The sequence below is a fragment of the Alosa sapidissima genome, chromosome 6 (genome assembly GCF_018492685.1).
Source record: "Alosa sapidissima isolate fAloSap1 chromosome 6, fAloSap1.pri, whole genome shotgun sequence".
Lineage (NCBI taxonomy): Eukaryota > Metazoa > Chordata > Actinopteri > Clupeiformes > Clupeidae > Alosa > Alosa sapidissima.
The window spans coordinates 19,479,840-19,499,637 of record NC_055962.1 but is presented as its reverse complement, the minus strand read 5'-3'; the positions used below and the strand labels follow the sequence as shown (position 1 = coordinate 19,499,637).

The 19,798-nt window shown below is 43.3% G+C and overlaps 2 protein-coding genes across 5 annotated transcripts in view; one reads left to right on the top strand and one right to left on the bottom strand.

Moving 5' to 3' along the window:
• arhgap18 (Rho GTPase activating protein 18) overlaps window positions 1–19,798 on the top strand; it is a 43,371-nt gene that overhangs the window by 9,074 nt on the left and 14,499 nt on the right. For 2 of the 4 annotated variants that reach the window (XM_042096168.1, XM_042096171.1), the window contains 12 exons: window positions 1,521–1,584; window positions 2,798–2,970; window positions 3,558–3,723; window positions 5,174–5,265; window positions 5,615–5,692; window positions 7,266–7,425; window positions 7,927–8,009; window positions 9,133–9,339; window positions 10,536–10,688; window positions 11,325–11,449; window positions 14,340–14,395; window positions 15,170–16,362. In XM_042096168.1, the coding sequence (XP_041952102.1) occupies window positions 1,521–1,584; window positions 2,798–2,970; window positions 3,558–3,723; window positions 5,174–5,265; window positions 5,615–5,692; window positions 7,266–7,425; window positions 7,927–8,009; window positions 9,133–9,339; window positions 10,536–10,688; window positions 11,325–11,449; window positions 14,340–14,395; window positions 15,170–15,261 (1,449 nt within the window). In that variant the 3' untranslated portion in view covers window positions 15,262–16,362. Of the gene's footprint in view, window positions 1–1,520; window positions 1,585–2,797; window positions 2,971–3,557; window positions 3,724–5,173; window positions 5,266–5,614; window positions 5,693–7,265; window positions 7,426–7,926; window positions 8,010–9,132; window positions 9,340–10,535; window positions 10,689–11,324; window positions 11,450–11,700; window positions 13,363–14,339; window positions 14,396–15,169; window positions 16,363–19,798 lie in introns of those variants that run through there. The other 2 variants (XM_042096169.1, XM_042096170.1) reach the window with 2 other exon arrangements.
• The window catches only part of LOC121712136 (enoyl-[acyl-carrier-protein] reductase, mitochondrial), a 7,396-nt gene continuing 4,583 nt past the window's right edge, over window positions 16,986–19,798 (bottom strand). The window contains exons 7-10 of the mRNA XM_042096188.1: window positions 19,347–19,420; window positions 18,502–18,562; window positions 18,274–18,346; window positions 16,986–17,983 (exon numbers count right to left, since the gene is read on the bottom strand). Coding sequence (XP_041952122.1) covers window positions 17,820–17,983; window positions 18,274–18,346; window positions 18,502–18,562; window positions 19,347–19,420 — 372 coding nt within the window. The 3' untranslated portion in view covers window positions 16,986–17,819. The remainder of the gene's footprint in view (window positions 17,984–18,273; window positions 18,347–18,501; window positions 18,563–19,346; window positions 19,421–19,798) is intronic.

Genomic DNA, 19,798 nt, shown 5'->3' with positions numbered 1-19,798 from the left:
ACATATCATTGTAAAGCTCGTGATTCCCTCCAGCACGTGGACACTCACTGACCGGGCCACGACACATGATTGAACGGGTCCGTGTTTTGATTGGTTTGATGCCACCTTGTCTTAATTGGCCGGATGTAGGTGGATGCCTAATTTGACTTATGTAATTATGGTGGTACAGCTCGAGATGCTCACATTTTTAAAACAGTTCTCCACTCATTATTTATGTCTGCTACACTGCTGGTGATTATTAAAGGAATACTGTTTATGTTTGAGAGAGTTGGTACACACAATCTACAAGACACTTGCATTTCATTTATTCGTTTCACAGCCTTGTTGGCAGCCAGAGTAACTATGTGACAGTAACATATACCTGATGGCCTCATTTAATGGCCTAAGGAGGGCCATTACTGACAAACAGACGTTTGTTTAAGGTCACTTGAGAAAGTTATTATACACTCAGCAAGTTGTTTTTAAATAGAGACAGAGGTAGTGTTGGAGTGGCCAGATTGCCAGGCCTCTGTCCAGGATGAGGCTCACAAACTGACAGAAGAGCAGATACTCGATGACAGAGACAATTAAGAGTACAGTACAGGCGTTTGTTTGGATGTCCTACCTCTAGTGGTTATTATGATAACATCTGTAAAGTCCTGTCTGATGGGTGGCTGGCTGTCGATGGCTGGCTTCCCTTCTGTGCCACCCAGCTTCTGATCTCGTATTTGACAAAGTCCAGGGCTTTGTCATTGAGAGCCCCGCGTCGTAAAAGTGTCTCTTCAGTTCAGTGGCCAGATCTTTTCATCGCAGCTCACACTGACCAGGGTCAGATGCATACTTAACGTAGACTACTTTTCCGTCTTGCTCTGTATAGGTTTTCTAACTGGCACCAACTGTTTGAAGTAGACCTGTGTTAAATGCTAAAATATTGAATAACTGCTACCAAACAAAGGCAAGCAAGGGCTTGAAATCCTAATTCCTATCCTATGCTGGAATCTCAAATGGCAGTGGAATAGCCAGCAACTTTGACTCTGTTATTGATTCATTTCCAGTTGTGTGACATTTATAGCTGATCTAATATCTGTGAAGAAGTCTATAGTACAAGTTAAGATTACTGTTTAATAGGTAGTTGAATACCAGTGAAGGGATAATTGCAGAGATATTTGGTAACTTTGAACCCCTGAGAAATAGTAGATAATGGATAACCTATTTAACCCTGTCCAATAGTGATTGTTTAACCTTTTCACCTCTAGAGAATAAGCATGTTCAGTTTCTTGTGAAAATGTCACAACTGAGGAGTTGTTGGATGGCTAGAGTTTTGCATATGGCTCAGTCTAGACTAAATATGTTTTGAATGGCAGTCAAAACACATGTAGTGCAAAACAAGTGAGTTATTCATGTGATTTGGGGAAGCTAGGTGAGAAACAAAGCCATGTCAGCAGCACGATTACTCAGGCGGGCCTTGGTGGCGGCACGGCACGCGTACAGCCCCCGACTGATCACTGTACATTTCTCTTCTTCTCTTCCTGTTTCAACAGCCTGGAGACGAGCCGCAGGCCCTAGAGAGAAGTGAAAATGGCAAAGGGGATGTTGCGTCCTCCGGTATGTGTCGCCCAGCGTAGAAGACCGGCCTGGGCATGTTCCCTCCACCCCCACTGGCCCTTATCAGAATCTCACACCTTCCTGACGTGTCTGTTCTTCTCCCGCCTGGTATCAGTTACATTACGGCACCTCTAGGAAAGACGTCATTAAGTAGAAGCTTAATGCTTTGGCAACATTGTAACACGTACAGTCATGCTAGTAAAGCTCACTGAATTGAGATTGAGTTGAATTGAATTGAGAAGAAAAGTGTTCAAGCTAGAGTCAGCATCAGTAGGCGGCCGCTCTGTAAAGTGGCGCGTAAAGAAGCCAGAGGGGAATGAAAGTGATGCTGTGTCGTGGCAGTCTTGGGCATATTATCCTCTCCTCAGCCATTCAAAGTGGGGGGGAAAAAAGATGGGCGTGGTAAAAGAAAGTCATCCTGTAGATCTGACACAATCTCTCCCCAACTCCCCGCAGAGGCAGAGAAAAAAAAAAAAAAAAAGTGTGACTTGAAAAAAAACCTTACTGCAGCATTCTCACACTGGGCATTAGGCTGGAACTTGGCTGCATGGCTCATCAGTGACCTTTACCCATGGGGGGAGGGGGGGGGGGCTCAGGGGAATGTGTGGACCCTTTGTCCCTCTCGACCCGTGCTGGGTCCATTAGTTTAGGAACCCCTCCTGGGTGCCTCTCTGACTGTCCCCAGATACTGACCCGATCCAACAGAACTTTGAATAATGCTCCCTATCTGTTTAGGTGCTGAATAAGGGTTGTTAGCTGCGGACTTTCATCTTTCCAATAAAGCCTGCTGTCTTAAATTAGTGATGCATATTTGTGTGGGGGCCATTACAAGGATATGATTGACCAGAGCTTGGCGTGTGATATGGGCGGAGCTTTGATGGTGACGTCATCAACGACACTGATTGGAGTTTGGTCGGTGCTGGTTATAATTTTTGAAGGTCTCGTTGCATCAGTGGTCAGTGAGCCAGTAAAAGGAACATGTTCAAATTCTTGATTGTATCTCATGATACCTGTTTGTTAATATATGTGTGTGTGTGTCAGGTTTGGTTGGCATATGTTTTCATTTATTTTTTAGTTTGTCCAAGCATATGTGTGTGTGTCTGAAATTTATTTGGATGTGGATGTTGGATGTGTTTATGCACTAGTTAACATGCATGTGTATATATGTACTGTGTGTGTGTGTGTGTGTGTGTGTGTGTGTGTGTGTGCATAGATGAGGCCATTGGGAACGGAGCATATCCCCCTGCCGACCAGTCTGCCCCCGACTCAGAGCAAGACCTCAACCTGGAGGTGTCGTTTGCCGAGCAGGCTTTGAGCTACAGAGGGAGGTCAAAGGGCGTCGATAGTCTGAGCCTGAGGGAGAGCCAGGCGGACGACAGGCTGCCGGTGAGTGAGAGTCATTAAACATTAACGTGTGTGTGTGTGCACTGATTTACCTGTGTGTGCTGTTGCCCGAGCAAAGTTTACCTGCGACAAAAACAGGAAGTCCAGCTCGCGACTCTCAGGAGGGGACAACAGCTTTAGAGAATGGGGCGGGCAGGGTGGGGTGGACCGAGGAATGTCAGTCCTTGAGAGTGGCTTGGACAACAGGACAGGATGTTTGTCCATTACACTGTAGGTCACAGTATATCTAGAGAGTTGCAGCAGTGGAGTACTAAAGATTAAAAGTGATTTTAGTCCAAATCCAGGCCACAATGAGGTTTGGAAGCATGGGATGATGAGGGTTTTGTTTCTTTATTGTTTTAGTCCATGTTGTTTTGTGCAAATAAAACATAAAAAATCATGTCACACAAAAATCACAACATCTTGTCCTAAGCGTATTGTTGTTGTGTTAGGAGCTGTCTGCCTTTGAGTGTAAAGTCTAAAAGCATTTTGTGCTGAGGTGACACCTGGTGGAGACTTTGTGGAACATGTCAAAGCTGGCTCTTCTTAGAAGCTCTGCATTTATGTTCACCTTTCCTGGCTCCCATCAGAATTTCAAAGTTCCCCCGGACAAGACCGGCAGGACCAAAATCGGGGACTTGGCCCCCCAGGACATGAAGATGGTGCGGCGGCTTGTGCTGATTGAGATGACCGCTCTGTTCGACACGGCGAGGATCGACTGGAAGTGCAACAAAGTGGTCAAGCAGAAAGAGAAAGGTAAGGCGAGAGAACATGGAGCCGCCGGGTTTCTCAGGGACAGCGTAATTGAGGTGTAATGGATTGGACCGTGTAGCGGAAAATTCCAGGGGCGATGTGGCTCCTCATGGAGTAGTCTTTGATTTTCGGAGTGAAGGGCACGTCCAGGTCCGGTCTGTCTGTTGCAGTCCGAGATGTTTTTGATACTCGCCTGTTACTGGAACAGAGAGTTTTTTTGTGCTGACAACATCTGAAAATACAGCCACCGCTAGAAAGTAGGAGACATATCGGTGTTGTATCTGTGTGGCAGATATCAGCAACACATCCAAGTTCATCCCTTGTGATGCCTATGGGCATTGTTTTTTGAAAAATATATTTTTGCCTTTTTATGCTTTTATTTTGATAGCACAGTCAAGAGAGTGACAGGAAACAAGTGTGAGAGAGAGAGATGGGGTGGGATTAGGAAATGACCTGGGTCAGACTCAAACCCAGGTCCCCATGGGCCCGTGGACCCAAATATGGTACGGGCACTGTAACCAGTTATGCCACAGTGCCCCCATGCCTATGGCCATGTTAAAGGAGAATTCTGGCGATTTTTTACATAGATCTCTGTTTCTCGAGGTCACAAGAACTGTCAGTACAAAAAAAAACCGATATGCATAATGCATATGAGCCTGCCCATCCACACTAACTTTCATACTGCAGAAATATGACAGAGGAAATGGTTGGAATACAGATGACCTGACTCTTCTCTTGTCTGTTAGTATATTCTTACCAATAGCTTTGCCTTTGAAGCTGGTTGTAATGCCAACATGATCATCAGAATGTCACCCAGAGGTTTCAGAGTAAGTAGTTGTGTGTGTTTGAATAAAACCACAGATGACAATCCATTCCGTACCATATAAGGCGGGAAATTGGAAGGTAATTACTGAAGTGATCCCATTCTTAGATGGTGTGGCGTGTCTGTTGACACATTAAAGATTTGTTTTGGACAGTCTTCACGGCGTTAATCTTTTGTCCAAATCCAGCCGGATGTTTATGTGAGACGTCTTCTCATGAGACAGGCCACTGTGGGTCAGTGTGCCTTTGTTTTCTTACCAGCTCGGCCAGTTACTGTGCTGGCACGGCCACAGCATATTCAGCCGAGGGGGAAGTCCAGGACTCCCTCCTTAGCCAGGATTGTGTGTGAGTGTGTGTGTGTGTGTGTGTGTGTGTGTGTGTGTTTTCTATTTCTACTGAATATCCCGTCACCATTTAACTGTCCAGCTGCCTCATTATTGTCGGTCATGTCAAACACGGTTGTTGTAACACAACAAAATGGAATCTATTGTATTGTCATTGTAAGTGAAACGGCTGCAGTCAGCTGCACTTGATGTGAGTGTTGCTAACAAAGGAATGTGACTGAAAATGTGGACGAATTCAATTGAAACTGAATCCTACTGAACCGGTCCAAATGTGACTTGTCCTACAGAATCGGGTCTTTTCGGAGTTCCCCTAGCCACTCTGCTGGAGCAGGACCAGAGGAGGGTACCGGGGACTAAGGTGCCACTTATACTGCAGCGGGTGAGGAAAAAGTGCATACTTGTTACAGCAGTGCATACTGTACTTACTATAGAGATTCAGTGTTAAATGTCACCCACTGAATAATTATAGGTTCACTTGTGTTGGAGGTTTAAGCAGTGGGAATTAAATGAGGAAAAGTACCTCGGTTCACAGTGTCCTTGATAAGGTTCTTCATAGTACTGGAATCATCCTGTCGTGACGACGGAAATAAGGGAGAAGTTTTTCTCTCTCAGCCTCTTTCTTGTCTCTCTCTCTCTCTCTCTCTCTCTTTTTCTCTATCTGTCTCTTTCACACTCTCTCTCTCTCACACACACACATACGCAATGGGCCATCTTCTTGTCTCTTGTAGCTGATCAGTCACATAGAGGCGGAGGGGCTGGACACTGAGGGACTCCTGCGGATACCCGGCGCTGCCGGAAGAGTCAAGGTCAGCGCCTCTCTCTTTCTATCTGCTGTTGGAGCTGTTATGGTGTGTGTGTCTGTGTGTGTGTGTGTGTGTGTGCTGTTGTTGTTGTTGAGCCTGCCTCGGGCCATGCAGGCTTTGTCAAGCACAGCCAGAGCGAATACCTAGACATATTCACTAACCTGCCTGAGACTGGACAATAGCAAAGGAGCAATTGCTCGATTGTGTGTGTGTGTGTGTGTGTGTGTGTGTGTGTGTGTGTGTGTGTGTGTGTGTGTGTGTGTGTGTGTCTCTGTGTGTATATGTGTCTGGTTTTTCAACACAACACAGCACCATAACGTTGCATCCGGAAAGTCCTAAGCTAGCCTGTCTCCACTCAGACCTCTGCTGGTGCAGTGTGTGTGTGTGTGTGTGTGTGTGTGTGTGTGTGTGTGTGTGTGGCGTCTATTTAAAGAGAGGGTCTCTCCCTTATTCACTACAGCTCTCTCTGCTGCTGCTGCTGCTGCGGCCTCCACCACTTATACTGCAGCAGTCAAACAGAAGCTCTGCTGGATACCTGCTGCTGCTGTCTCTGAGTGCTATTTAATTTCTGTATTCATTCAGACGGCATCTCGCTCCACTTCCACCTGGCTGTGGCTCCGGAGATGGAGATGTATATGAGAATGTAAATGGAACTTGGTGTGGTGTTTCTATCCGTGGGGGATTTAGAGATTTCTTCCGCCTGTGTGTAGGAGGCGGGCGAGCGAGTGAGCGAGTGAGCGAGCATACACCATCTGTATGCATGGCAGTAGATGAAGGCAGATGGATCCACTGCCAAATGATACAAAAAAAAAAAGCCTGTATCTTTTCATGCAAATCATCACAGCACACAGTATATACAGTCAGTGCCGTTTAGGTCTTTGTGTGTGTGTGTGTGTGTGTGTGTGTGTGTATGTGTGTGTGTGTGTGTGTGTGTGTGCGTGTGCACAGTACAGGAAGTGAAATGTTTTCTGACTTAAAGCAACATTGTGCATATTTTTCCGTGTCATGTTGAGGGTACTCTTTTGCATGTAGCTAGCTGGTTTAAAACCCAGAGGTTCCCACTAGCTGCTCAGGATGGTATCACACGCACACGGTTTAATGCTTATATGGTCTTTTGGGCCCCCACTGTCGACTTCAAGGCAGCGCAGGCTAGAAGGCGTTAGGGTTAGGGGTAGGTGCCAGTGCTGCCTTGAAGTCAGCCATAGGGGCCCAAAAGACCATCAAGTGGCTTAGTGACAGACCTAGGCAAGTGGTAAACCTCCTAATAGAAGCGCTCCATGGCTTTGTTTAGCTAGGAGAATGAAACCATAGGGCTCTTCTATTAAGAGGTTTACTTTTCTGTGTTAACTTATCAGGATTTGTCACTAAACCACATATTTGGAATACCTTCATGGATTTTCACCATGCACTTCTGAGCTCTGGCTCACCTTTTAAACCATGACATCAAATATATATCACAATACATTAATCTGCCAACTTTATCAGTACAATATCTTTGTGTTTGCTTATATGTGTTTATATATATATATGTGTGTGTGTGTGTGTGTGTGTGTGTGTGTGTGTGTGTGTGTTAAAGGTGCTGTGTCAAGAGCTGGAGGCTAAGTTCTATGAGGACACGTTCCGGTGGGAGACGCTGAAGCAGCATGACGCGGCAAGCTTGCTCAAGTTCTTCATCCGCGAGCTGCCACACCCACTAATCACCGTGGAGTACCTGAACGCGTTCATCGCTGTGCTCAGTGAGTCTCACCCCCATCCAGTAGACACACACACACACACACACACACACACACACACACACACACACACACACACACACACACACACTCAATCAAACCTATATGCTATTCCCTGCTGATCTTAATGTCCACACACACATGCAATATCTAAGACGGGTCACAGGCCAAAGTTGAGTCATGTCATATCTCCTGCAATGCAGTCTTGCTGTATACATTAGTAGGGCTACAGTGTAACCATTTTATTGAGTACCTTACACTTGCACGTATACTATCTACAACTAATGCTCTGTTTGTACACTTCTGCTTAGATGCTAACTATATTTTATTATAGTCATTTGTACCTGTACTTTGCACAATCTGATATGGTTTCATAATATTTATATATATATATATATATATATATATATATATATATATATATATATCAAATGATTACACTTGTACATGCACATGTTTTGACATTTTAAGAGTGCTGATTGCTTGTGTCTGTGCCATCATCAGAGCTGCCCACGAAGAAACAACAGCTTCAGGCTCTCAACCTGCTGGTCCTGCTACTGCCAGAATCAAGCAGGGACACGCTCAAGGTACTCACATCAATACATTACACACAGACATACACACACACACCCACACCCACACACCCCCAGACACAGTGTCTCACAGGAAGGCATACAGTACTCATATTCGCACATGGCTCAACAAACTGCCTCTTTGTCTGACACTCCAATCACCCCCCCTCTCTCTTTCTCTCTGTCTCTCTTTCTCTCTCTTTCCATTCCTACTCTCGGTCAGCTGGCATGAATTAATGTTGTTATTCATTGTCTGTTGACCAGTGTGTAAAACAATTCTGGACCAGTCCAGCGTGGATTGACACTCCCACAATGCCAGTGAAATGTATACCAGCCAGGCGTACTCACCAGCCTCTCCGAGTCATACTGATTTACTGCCTAGACATTTTAATGGCCTCTACCTTGGAAAATGGCTCCTTTATAGAGCTGCTGTGTAATTGTATTAGTCGGCTGATTTGAAGGTGTCTTTGAAAATGATTACATTCTAATTGTTGTGAGTCATATTGAGTGTCATTGATGAGCTACTGTGGGACATCCCCTACCTACAGCGCAAGGAGTTTGACACCTCTCCTGGGTATATCTGACATAAAACACTGTGTGTTTAACTGAAGGTGCATTTTCATGTGTTATGGGCGTTGTTTGTATGTCATATTCTTGCATGTGTGTATGAATGTGTGCTCCAACAAAACAGAAATATGTGTAAAGAACAGTTAATTGTGCCCCTGCCCCTGACTATATAGAAAACATTCCTGAATCCTAAATATATGCTTACCTCCTGTTCTGCCATCTTTAGAAAGACTAAGAGTTGGTTCATTTGAGATGCAGTAGAAATCCACAACAAACAGAGGAAAATGAGAATCCAAACTAGGTGAATGATGATGGTTGATAATTCATATGATGCCTGAATAATTTAAAATACTCTCAAGGCAAGGCTAATCTGTGAGAATTCTCCATTCATGGTTTGACTTGTTTATATTTATTGATCTGTGTGCTGTGGCTTTGCAGTGGTTTTGGAAAGCATCCACTCTGCTGCCATCCATCCAAAAAGCTTTTTTTTTTTTTTTTAAAGCACCTAAATAGGCCCATAAGTACAATCATGACCTCAAGCTTGCGTGTTGTTGTGCAACTTCCTTCCCAGGCGCTGATGGAGTTTTTCCAGAGAGTGACCGACCACATGGAGCAGAACAAGATGAGCCTGAACAACGTGGCGGTGGTGATGGCGCCCAACATCTTCATGTTCAAAGGGTTCCGCACCAAGATCAGCGAGCAGCAGGAATTCTCCATGGCTGCCGGCACGGCCAGCATCGTCCGCCTCCTCATCCAGTACCAGAACATTCTGTGGACAGTAAGCGGCAAACAAACATGACTCTATATCGTAATACCTCCCATTTATTATCACCCATTTTGTTAGAAAAATTTTAAACAATGATGTTTTTTAAAACTTCAAAATAACATTTGATAAATGAACCTTACATTTTTCAGTAGCCATAGGTGTGTAGATTTGAACAAAATCTGGTTTGGTTCTTACTGGGGCTTTACCACTTGTTTACCACGCTCGGAGGTTAGTGCTGGTCTGGTGGGTCGTCTACTTCCACCCTTTCACACGGCACATGAACGGTTAGACCAAGAATTCTCGTTGCTACTTCAAAATTCCACTGGAGCTCCAAGCGTATTTGTACACGCAGCTCGACACAAAGTTCTTTTTCTGTTTGCATTCACACACAGTAGATGTAACTCTGAGAAGACTTAACACACATTAGTAGCCCAGACATGAACATAAAGTAGTGGAACGGACAGCATTGCTATTTAGTTTCTTGCTAATGTTTTTTGACAAACTAGAAGCTCATGGTATCAGCATTAAAAAAAGAATCAGTGTTGTTTTCATTTTTAAAGTATACTTCACATCTTCACATCAGCCTCTGCAGCCTTCTCGTGAAATTTTTATGTTAAGCAAATTCAATTTTTAAAAATGACGCTTCTGCTGATCCTAATCTTACTTCTGTGGACAGTAAGCAGTACAATTACAATTTTACTTCTATGGTCAAAACACAGCAAATATTGCCCTATACAGTCTACCTCCATGGACAGTGAGCAGCAAATACCACCTTCGGCCGTACGTCTATTTGAGATGAAACATCAGATATTACCTTCATACTTCTTCTGTAGCCAGCAGAGTCGTCAGAAAGAGTCTAAAGCAAAGTGGAGTTATTTTTCTGTATGGTCAGAGTAGCTGAAAAAGCAACTGTCTGTGTTGATGCCCGGAAGGGCCACCTATTGATGTCTAGTGGTATTCATTCATTCGTTAGGTTCTTATTATGGCAAGCAGAATTATGAGGACGTTGGCTGGACTCTTGGAGAACATACAGTACTAGTGTTGACGTCAGGTTGTGTTTGCCTTTAAAATGTCTGTTTGTCAAAGGCCAAGTGGATGTGTCATGAAGTCATCTTGTACCAAAAAATAAATAAAAGTGTAGACGTTTCTAAAGATGTGATCACTAGAGAGGTCATGTCTCTTTCTCTCTCTCTCTCTCTCTCTCTTAGATCCCCAAGTTCATCATCAACCAGGTGCGAGAGCAGAACACAGAGAAGCAGAAACAGAAGAAGGCCAGCAAGGAGAAGGGCATGAAGAGGCTACTCAAGAAGATGACCCAAGACCGCGACAAGCCCGACAAACAGGAGCGGAGTGCCACAGAGGTGAGACAGAGGGAGGGATGAGATGGATGGATGGATGGATGGAGAGAGAGAGAGATGGAGAGGGAGGTTAAGGGCAAGGGCACTATACTGGCAGACTTGTAGAGAGAGACATGTGACACCATGGAAACAGATTAGCACCTGTTCTGGGTAGTCAGGAAGGTTGTGTGTGTGTGTGCGTGTGCGTCTGCGTGTGCACGTGTGTGCGTGTGTGTGCGTGTGTGTGTGTATTACCACAGTAAGTATTTTTACCCAGTAGGGTGACTGAAATGAGGTTTGATTGTGTGACTAACTTGTATTGACTTCAGTGTTGTTGGCCTTCTGCAGCTCACAAAGGCAGGTCCACAAAATGGCATCCTTGTGACATCTAGTGGACACACAGGGCATTGCCACTGATATTCTCCCTTCTGACAAGTTGTGTAATAGGAACATATGAGGCAATTGCATAATGAAGGGTATTCCAAGAGAACAGCTGTAAACAAACATCATGAAAGTCAATTTAGCATTTTAAGATACTAAACTTACTGCTGCAAGTTGTAAATATGGTGTGTGTGTGTGTGTGTGTGTGTGTGTGTGTGTGTGTGTGTGTGTGTGTGTGTGTGTGTGTGTGTGTGTGTTTGTGTTTGTGTGTGTTTGTAGAATGACAGCCCCCAAGGGTTCATCAGGGTGCAGGCTCCTGAGTTCTCCAAGGTGTCCATGGCTGTGCAGCTGACGGAGGATCTGCAGGCGTCAGACATCCTCGCCCGATTCCTCAGCCAGGACAGGTGAGCCCAGCCTCACTTCCAAACCCAACAGTATGCTCCCCCCATAAACTCACACGAACACACACGAGTTCTGTGACATCACGATCAGTAGTAGATTCCATACTTGGACAGCAGAGGAACATTTGTAATGTGTCTGTTGAGGAGACTGAGGTTTAACGTGATCAGTGTCACATTTAGCATGACCTTGTGAAGTACTTAAGACTTTGATTGCATGGTGCTCCTTTCACTTGCACTTTCTCCATAACTCCTAGAGAGCGTAGTGTGATAAGCCAGCATTTCATCCCGGTTTGAGGTCCAACAATGGTCCAAGACCATTGTTATTTTTGTTTACCGTAATATATTAATATGATTATGTTTCTTTTAACTTGCATAAAACACTGTCCTGCGGCTTATACGCAATGCAGCTAATACACAGGAAATTACTGTACCTTCAATGGCAGAATGCTAGATTATGTTCCTGTTTAGCGTATGCAGTACCATGAAGACAAATAAGAGAAACATAGAGTGTTAAATGAAATTAAGCTGACATTTGAGTCAGCACCTTTGGTTATTTCTAACCAGAACATGACTGTGACACTCTGTTACGTGACTGTGACACAGACTATTACGCTTGTGCCAATTCCAGTAAAATACTATACCATGTAATTAGCGTTAGCATCTCCGGGCCAATCCAGAGTGCTGTAGGATAGGTGAGCCTCTCGCCTCACATGCATGTGGTAATTACCCCTGGTCATTATCCTCCCACCACCTGGTCTAACTCCTCCTGAGTCAGGAGAAGGTTAGATGCTATCTGAAATTACACTAAACAGTCATTAGACGTGGGCCTGCCTCAACGTGGGGCTACTGTGTTAGGTCAGCTCCGACACAATGCAGAAAATGTCTGTCTGAAAATGGCTTCAGAGCCTTTTGGCCCCAAACGTGTTCGCGCTAATTAAATTCAGTGGTAGCGTAACGTAGATGCTATCTTGAGGTGTGTGTAGACTTGTTTCTTTCGACTTGTTAATGTCAAGTTTTTTTTTTTTTTTATTAGCTTAGACTTTTTGTGTAGGGTTTGGTATACATGCCTTAAATTATGGCATGTAATAGTATATGATGTATTTAGTCTAATTAATTTCTAATTCTCTGAGAATGTACTCTATTGCAACAGCTTTTCACTTTAATGTGACTACATTATTCCTCTTGTATTATCATTGCTAAATATCTAAAATTCTTTGAATTATTTTGTATATTCATGGGATTTTTGCCTTTATTCAGATGGAACAGTGAAGTGTGACAGAAAGTGAGTGGTAGAGAGAGATGGGGTGGGATCAGGAAATGACTTCTGGTCGGATTCAAATCTGGGTCCCTGTGGGCACTTGGGCCCGAATGTGGTACAGACACTGCATCCACTAGGGCTACAGCGTCTCCAAACATCTTTACTTTCTTTTTTTAATTAGGAATAGAGTCATCAGTAACCTGCTACTATTTTGCTTCTTACGGAGTTCTTTTGAAGGTCCAGTTGTGTCCTCAGTTTTCCCCCAGAAGTAGAACACTTCGTGGTGATAATTGCCTCAAATCCATTTTGTTATTTCAAATCTTGTTTTGCTTCAACATTATTGGCACCAGGAAAACTGACCGCAATTAAACAAAACACTATGTTTATTCAGAACTCAATTTTGCATACAACAGCAAAACTACTCGCTGCAAATGCCAATTTGTACCCATTTAAGCAGTCTGATTGTATTACTGGCATTACCATGTAATTGCGTTATTGTTATGCCCACATAATAGTATTATTGTTATGCATTTTTTGGCTGAAGTCAAGACCTCAATTACATCATTACTGTATGCAGTTAATTGACTTCAGTCTGTAGTTAATATGGTGTTAAACATTTGTGTGTGTGTGTGTGTGTGTGTGTCTATGTATGTATGTATGTATGTATGTATATGTATATGTATATGTATGTATATATATATATATATATATATATATATATATATATATATATATATATATATATGTGTATATATATATGTATATGTATATATGTATATGTGTGTGTGTTTGTATGTGTATGTGTGTGTGTGTGTGTGTGTGTATACTGTATATGTATGTATGTGTGTGTGTGTGTGTGTTTGTGGTTGCGTACAAGTATAACTGTGTCAGCCCAGCCACGGCCAGTGGTTCCTCTGTTGCGGTGATGCGGCATGACATGAGGAGCGATGCCTCTGACCGCCCCTATGAGTCGGCCCATGAAGTTTGTCGTTTGTCACAATCAGCAAGGGTGACACTCTGTGTTTCACATGATGCTCACGCCCCCGAGGGACTCCTGCTCCCTCATACTAGCTTACTGTCTCTCAGAAACTAACAGATACAATGTCAGCACAATTGACTTTTATGCCCCTCCAAGTTGCTTAATATGCATGTATTAACCAGGCAAAGGCCTTTAGTGTTAAAGGAACATGGCACCTTTTTATCCCAGAGTTAAATAAGAGGATACATACCCTTCTCTTTTCTGTGCCTGCAATAACCCAGTCTGACACTGTTAGCCTAGCTTAGCATAGTACACTGGAAGTGGGTTAAACCAGTTAGCCTATAGCTCCTTTTTAGCTGCAGGCTAACTGGTGTAACCCACTTCCTTTTAAAACGCAGTACACTGTAAAGAATTTTGGAGCAAAGAGATAAGTAATAATAATAATAATAATAATATGTTTTATTTATATAGTGCCTTTTCTCACACTCAAGGTCGCTTAAAAAATATGGACTTTAACTTAATTCTTACTACTTATATTTAGTTAATTTTAACCTGCATTTTACAGCGCCACTCTCCCTCGGTTAGATATGTCAGTGTTTTGTGTGTTGTTTTGTCCAGTGTTAACTGAAGCTCTATCTCTGGTCTTGCTTCTGCAGCTCGGTCTCTGTGAAGAGGGAGGACCTGTGTCTGTATGAGATTGGAGGGAACATCAGTAAGTGCCCATCTGAATGAAATTCCTCTTCACACCATCTGGGAGTGTGTTGTGGGAGGCATGCAGTCTGTCACGCGTTTGGGTTTCAATCCCCCTTGCAAACAAACGAGGCAGCAGCTTTCTCTCCTTTGGGGTGTAAAACTGTGATGTTTGTTTACATCCCAATTCCAGTCCTCCAGATTAATGTTGTTCAAATGAAAAGCCCTGCTGTGTTATCTTCCTTTCTTGCCCTGAGCCGAATCAGTTCATCGGCTTGATTCAGAATCGAGATCCACCTAAAGGGTTAGGGCAGAATAATAATATGTTGAATAAGAATAAAAATAATTAAAAGAATAAGAATAATAATTTGTTGAAAGGGTTGCTGCAGAGAGGGTTAAAGCGGAGCTAGTAATCAAGGATCTTTGGTTGCTGCCTTCAGGTTTCCCCCAGCAAGGTACTTTCACTCTGTGTTGATGCCATTGCACCGAGTCTGTATTTTCTGACCAAAATGATTCCATGATTAAAAACATCATAGACCCTCACATTGTGTCAATCACATTAACAGACAGACTCTGCAAACTTCATTCATCAGTAAAATGTTAGGAGCAAGTTTGAATTTCTGCGTTTTTTCCATATCTGAATAGTGCCTGTGCATGGGTCTGTAGCATTGTGTATTTGATGGGTTGAGGAAATGCTCATGGCATCACGGAAGTGCTAAGACGTTGCGGCTCACAGGGCAGTGTGTTTTGGGTCACTGACTTGTTTATTTGTTTGTTTTGCTGTTGTTGTGTACAGAGGAGCGGTGTCTGGATGAGGAGGCCTACATGAAGGCCCTGCTGGAGCTCAACCCCAGCGCAGAGTGGGTGATCAGGGCCACCCAGCGCTAGGAGCCCTCCTCTTCCTCCTCTTCCTCCTCCTCTCTGCCAGCGCTGGGTCCAGGAGGAGGTTCTCGCGGGGGGAAAGGGGCGCGGAATCCACACATGAAAGGGAATGTAACTCAAAGAGGGCTAGAGATGGGGGGGGGGGGGGGGGATCTTCATTTCTGTTTGACCTTGGAGGGAAGCCAAGGTCGGGTTTTCACGGCAAGCCTTCAATGAAAATGCAGTTGGTAGTCGTAGTTTTATAAACTGGGCTGTTTTCATAAAGTCTGTCTGGGCTGTCTATGCAGTGTATCAGGGTCCAGTCACATACACATTTTTTTTTTTATTTGACCCAAATTGTGGCACCAACAGAGGCAAGGGTGGCAGAATAGAATTCTCTATCAATTCTCTTCAAATCAGTTTGACTTGGCTACGCACGTATGCCCCTAGACACCTCACTGTCAGGGTTAGTCACTCGCTGACCTTTTTGTGTCAGTTGGTGATTAGCTCAATTTGACTTGAAGGTGCAGTGTTTGGTTATTGTTATAAAAATGACAAAGCTTCTAGAAAACCCTTCCTCTAGAGAGGAATAAGTCTGTGCTTTTTGAACCTCTAGGATTTGATATGGAAAACAACTGAACCAGAATTCCACAGACATACAAGCGGTTTTTGACAAAAACTGTATATCATTGCACCTTTATATTTGAGGTGGTTCAGTGCATTAATAGATTGTGGTAATACCAACCTACACCACTGTCTGTTCTCAGAAGAAAAGAAGAATCATGAATATACTTTATAGTGTGCAATTTTTATGCCACATGAGTTCAACATAATAATGTTGACAGTGCAGTGAGGTTATATGATTCAGAGAGTAACGCCTGTAAGCTCTATCTATGACCACTAGGCTTACCTTGCTGATTCCAGGATGTATTATTATTTTTAAAAGTGTAGGAGTCACCAAAACGAGGCAAGCATTCTCCTTTTGGTTTCAACCTGCTATTTCAGAAGCGGTGAATGGTTTTACAATTATGTATATATACTTTTTTGATCCCGTGAGGGAAATTTGGTCTTTGCATTTAACCCAATCAGTGAATTAGTGAAACACAAACAGCACACAGTGAACACACAGTGAGGTGAAGCACACACTAATCCCAGCGCAGTGAGCTGCCTGCTACAATGGCGGCGCTCGGGGAGCAGTGAGGGGGTTAGGTGCCTTGCTCAAGGGCACTTCAGCCGCCAACTGGTCGGGGCTCGAACCGGCAACCCTCCGGTTACAAGTCCAGAGTGCTAACCAGTGGGCCACGGCTGCCCATGTGGCTTACTATGAAACAAACAATGGAAAACTGAGACTCCTATTTACAAATTTCACCTGTATTTAAGATCACGTCACACGTAGCTGATATTGAGTTGGCGTTTGAGCGAATTACTCTTCAGCGAACAAACATGGCATAATACATTGCAGGATAGTGCAGGTCTGGTCTCCATAGGATAAACGTGCTTCACAAGCAATCAAAATCATTCTTTTACCAAAATCATCTCATTCTTTACCATGAACCACTTTATGTGCTTTTGTATGACTGAATATATTATTATTTATTGGTCTTATTGCATTTAATAACATCTCATTTTGTCACTGCCGTATGATCGTTTGTTTCATCCCGTTATCCTACTACTTTAAATAACAATTCTTTTTATCACTAACATCCAATGAATTTACAACAAATTATGGCAAAATGATCATATTATTGCTCTCTTAAACACCCACTGCCAAATGTAGCGCTAGCCAGTGGAAGAAGCTCAGATAGCTGCCTCTATCTGAGGACTTGCGCAGCAGTTTCCAGGGAATTTGAAGGTACTGGACCAGAAGTGGACTTTTTTTTTTTTTTTTGCTGTGAATCAGGGGTATTTTTATAAACCTGACGTGGGGTGTCGCAACCCTTTTTTCCCCCCACAACAATGGTGACCGTCTGTTTCTGTGGCAACCGACCTGCCTCCACGCAGAGTCATTATGGGATGTGTCAACCCAAATCAGAGTTTCCAAGTCAGCGCTTAGCGGACAACTACTACGGAGTCCCACAAGGTACTTTTCAAAGGAGGGAATTGTTTTTGCTTTAAAATCTAAATCTTCAGTGCAAGGGAAGACACCCCAGTGGTTGGGTTGGCTTACTGAATGAATATTTTTTCAATCAGATGATTTTTATATACATATACATACAGACAATACAAGTTGACACTGTGAATAGTTTTGTTATTAAGTGTATCCCATATGTACTGTACTGGACTGTACCGTATCTGATGCTTTGAGAATGACCACTACAATTGTTTTTGTAAATAAATCTGTAATTACATATCATCTGACCATTGGGTGACTGTGACACATCACACCAAACTGATGCCTCCCACATGACTATAATTGTGCATGGGTGAGTGTGAGTCTGTGCACGTGTATGTATGAGTGTGTGTGGGAGTGTGTTCAGAGAGCGAGTGTGTCGGTGTGTGTGTGTGTGTGTGTGTATGTGCGTACTTGTGGGAGTGTGTGTGTGTGTGTGTGTTTAGAGAGAGACTTGGAGTGTGTGTGTGCATCTTCACTGCATGAGCAGCACTTGTTTGGGTTGGTGAGGCTGCACAGTGGCCTGTATGGCTTGTGCGTACTGCTGGAACGGGACCAGGACACATCTGGGAGGGGTGAGCTGACCACTCCTTAGCATGGCACAGAGGGCATCTACCACAGACTGCAGCAGGTGCAGATCTGAAGAACACACACACAGAAAAAATCATGGTCCACAATGGTGTCATAGGAGAACAGCTGGAGAGTAATACTCGTAACTTAATAAATACTAAGCAGTATGTCTGTCCTGGGCTTTGTTGTGGGCTATTAGTACAGTTATAATACTGCCATCTGGTGGCTGTGTAAAATAAAACTAAGAAATACACCTAACATGGTTGTATATTTATATAATGTCAGTTGTATGTAATGATTTCAGATATAAACCCATTGAGATCAAAGGCATTAGGAAGACGTTGGTTATTTAATGGTACCTTTTCGGTTGTTTCTTTTCCACTGGGTCATCCAGAATCCTTTTAGGGAGATGTTTTTGAATATAAGAGATTTCTGTCCACATCAAGTGCATTGTGTTAGTGGATATTGCTAGTTTACCTGAGTAGGGCACTTCTCACGGTCAACTGTAAAATCACCATATAAAACACAATAGCTGCATTTGTTAGTTCAAAATTTGAATGAAATTCAGAAGCGGATGCTGAACTCACTGCCGGGATCTGAAGAGGCTTCTTGGCCATACCACCATATGTCACCAGAGTCCCGCCAGAGCTGAGGAGCCAATCACAAGCTTGCGTTCAGCATGCACATAATCCCCTAAAAGCCTGCTTTATCGTCCATCTTAAAGAGTCACGTTAGAAAATGGTTGTTTTCTTTCATACATTATTGGTGGAAAATGGCTCTAAATCTGGCTTAGTGTCTCCCAAATGGTTTTAAGTCCATCTGCTTCCATAAACCGGCTGACATTTTTAGTGCAGTTCCAGAGGAGACATCAGGGACTTCAGCGCTTCAAAGTGTTGCTGTTTCACTCACTGCTTCAGTGACATTTTATTTTTTACAGAAGCAAACACTTCACACATCATAAATAAATAAATGTTCTTCCTTAAAATACAGAGGTCATAAGTATTGGCACCCCTATGTTAAATTCCCATAGAGGCAGGCAGATTTTTATTTTTAAAGGCCAGTTATTTCATGGATCCAGGATACTATGCATCCTGGAATTGAAATAGCCCCACATCATCACATACCCTTCACCATACCTAGAGATTGGCATGCTTTTATTTCAGTTAGCCTATTAGCTGGTTTGATTTGCATTGAGCTCAATGAGCATAAAAATAAAACCATGCCAATCTCTAGGTATGGTGAAGGGTATGTGATGATGTGGGGCTATTTTAATGTGTGGGGCATTAAGATCAATTTCCAAAAGATGATTTTATATTCTTCTTTTTAATCAACTTTAGCAGAGGTGATGGTGCGCTGGTATATGGGCTGGTACATGGGGGGGTGGGGGGGGTAAAGACTGAGAGAGACGGATAGTGGAGAGCATCAAACTCACTCCAGATGGGACAGCACCAGACCTCCACTCAGGCCCCCGACACAGTTCAGACCCAACCTGGGCTTTGGCACTTCCTGGAACAGAGAGTCAGCAATCTCCACAATATATCCACACTGACCAACGACAAGTCTGTCCTCGTGTTGATGAAAGTGATGGCTAAAATTTGATGGATTCTGATTGGCTGTCACCTTTTTATCGTTCTCAAAATCGCTCTGAAAGTGATCCCCAACGACATTGTTCTTCATGTCATTATCGTGATAGTTCATTCGTGGACGTTGTCATTCATATTAGCTAGAGTGATACTTTTTTATTGTTATCGTTATACAGTAGTTCTCTTTCTTGATGTGAACAGCCCTTTACACATATAACATCTGTAACATACACTTGCATTAGAAAGAATGTCATCTCCCAAAGAATAAAAAGTAAACCTAAAAAAAACATTGTTTTGTGTG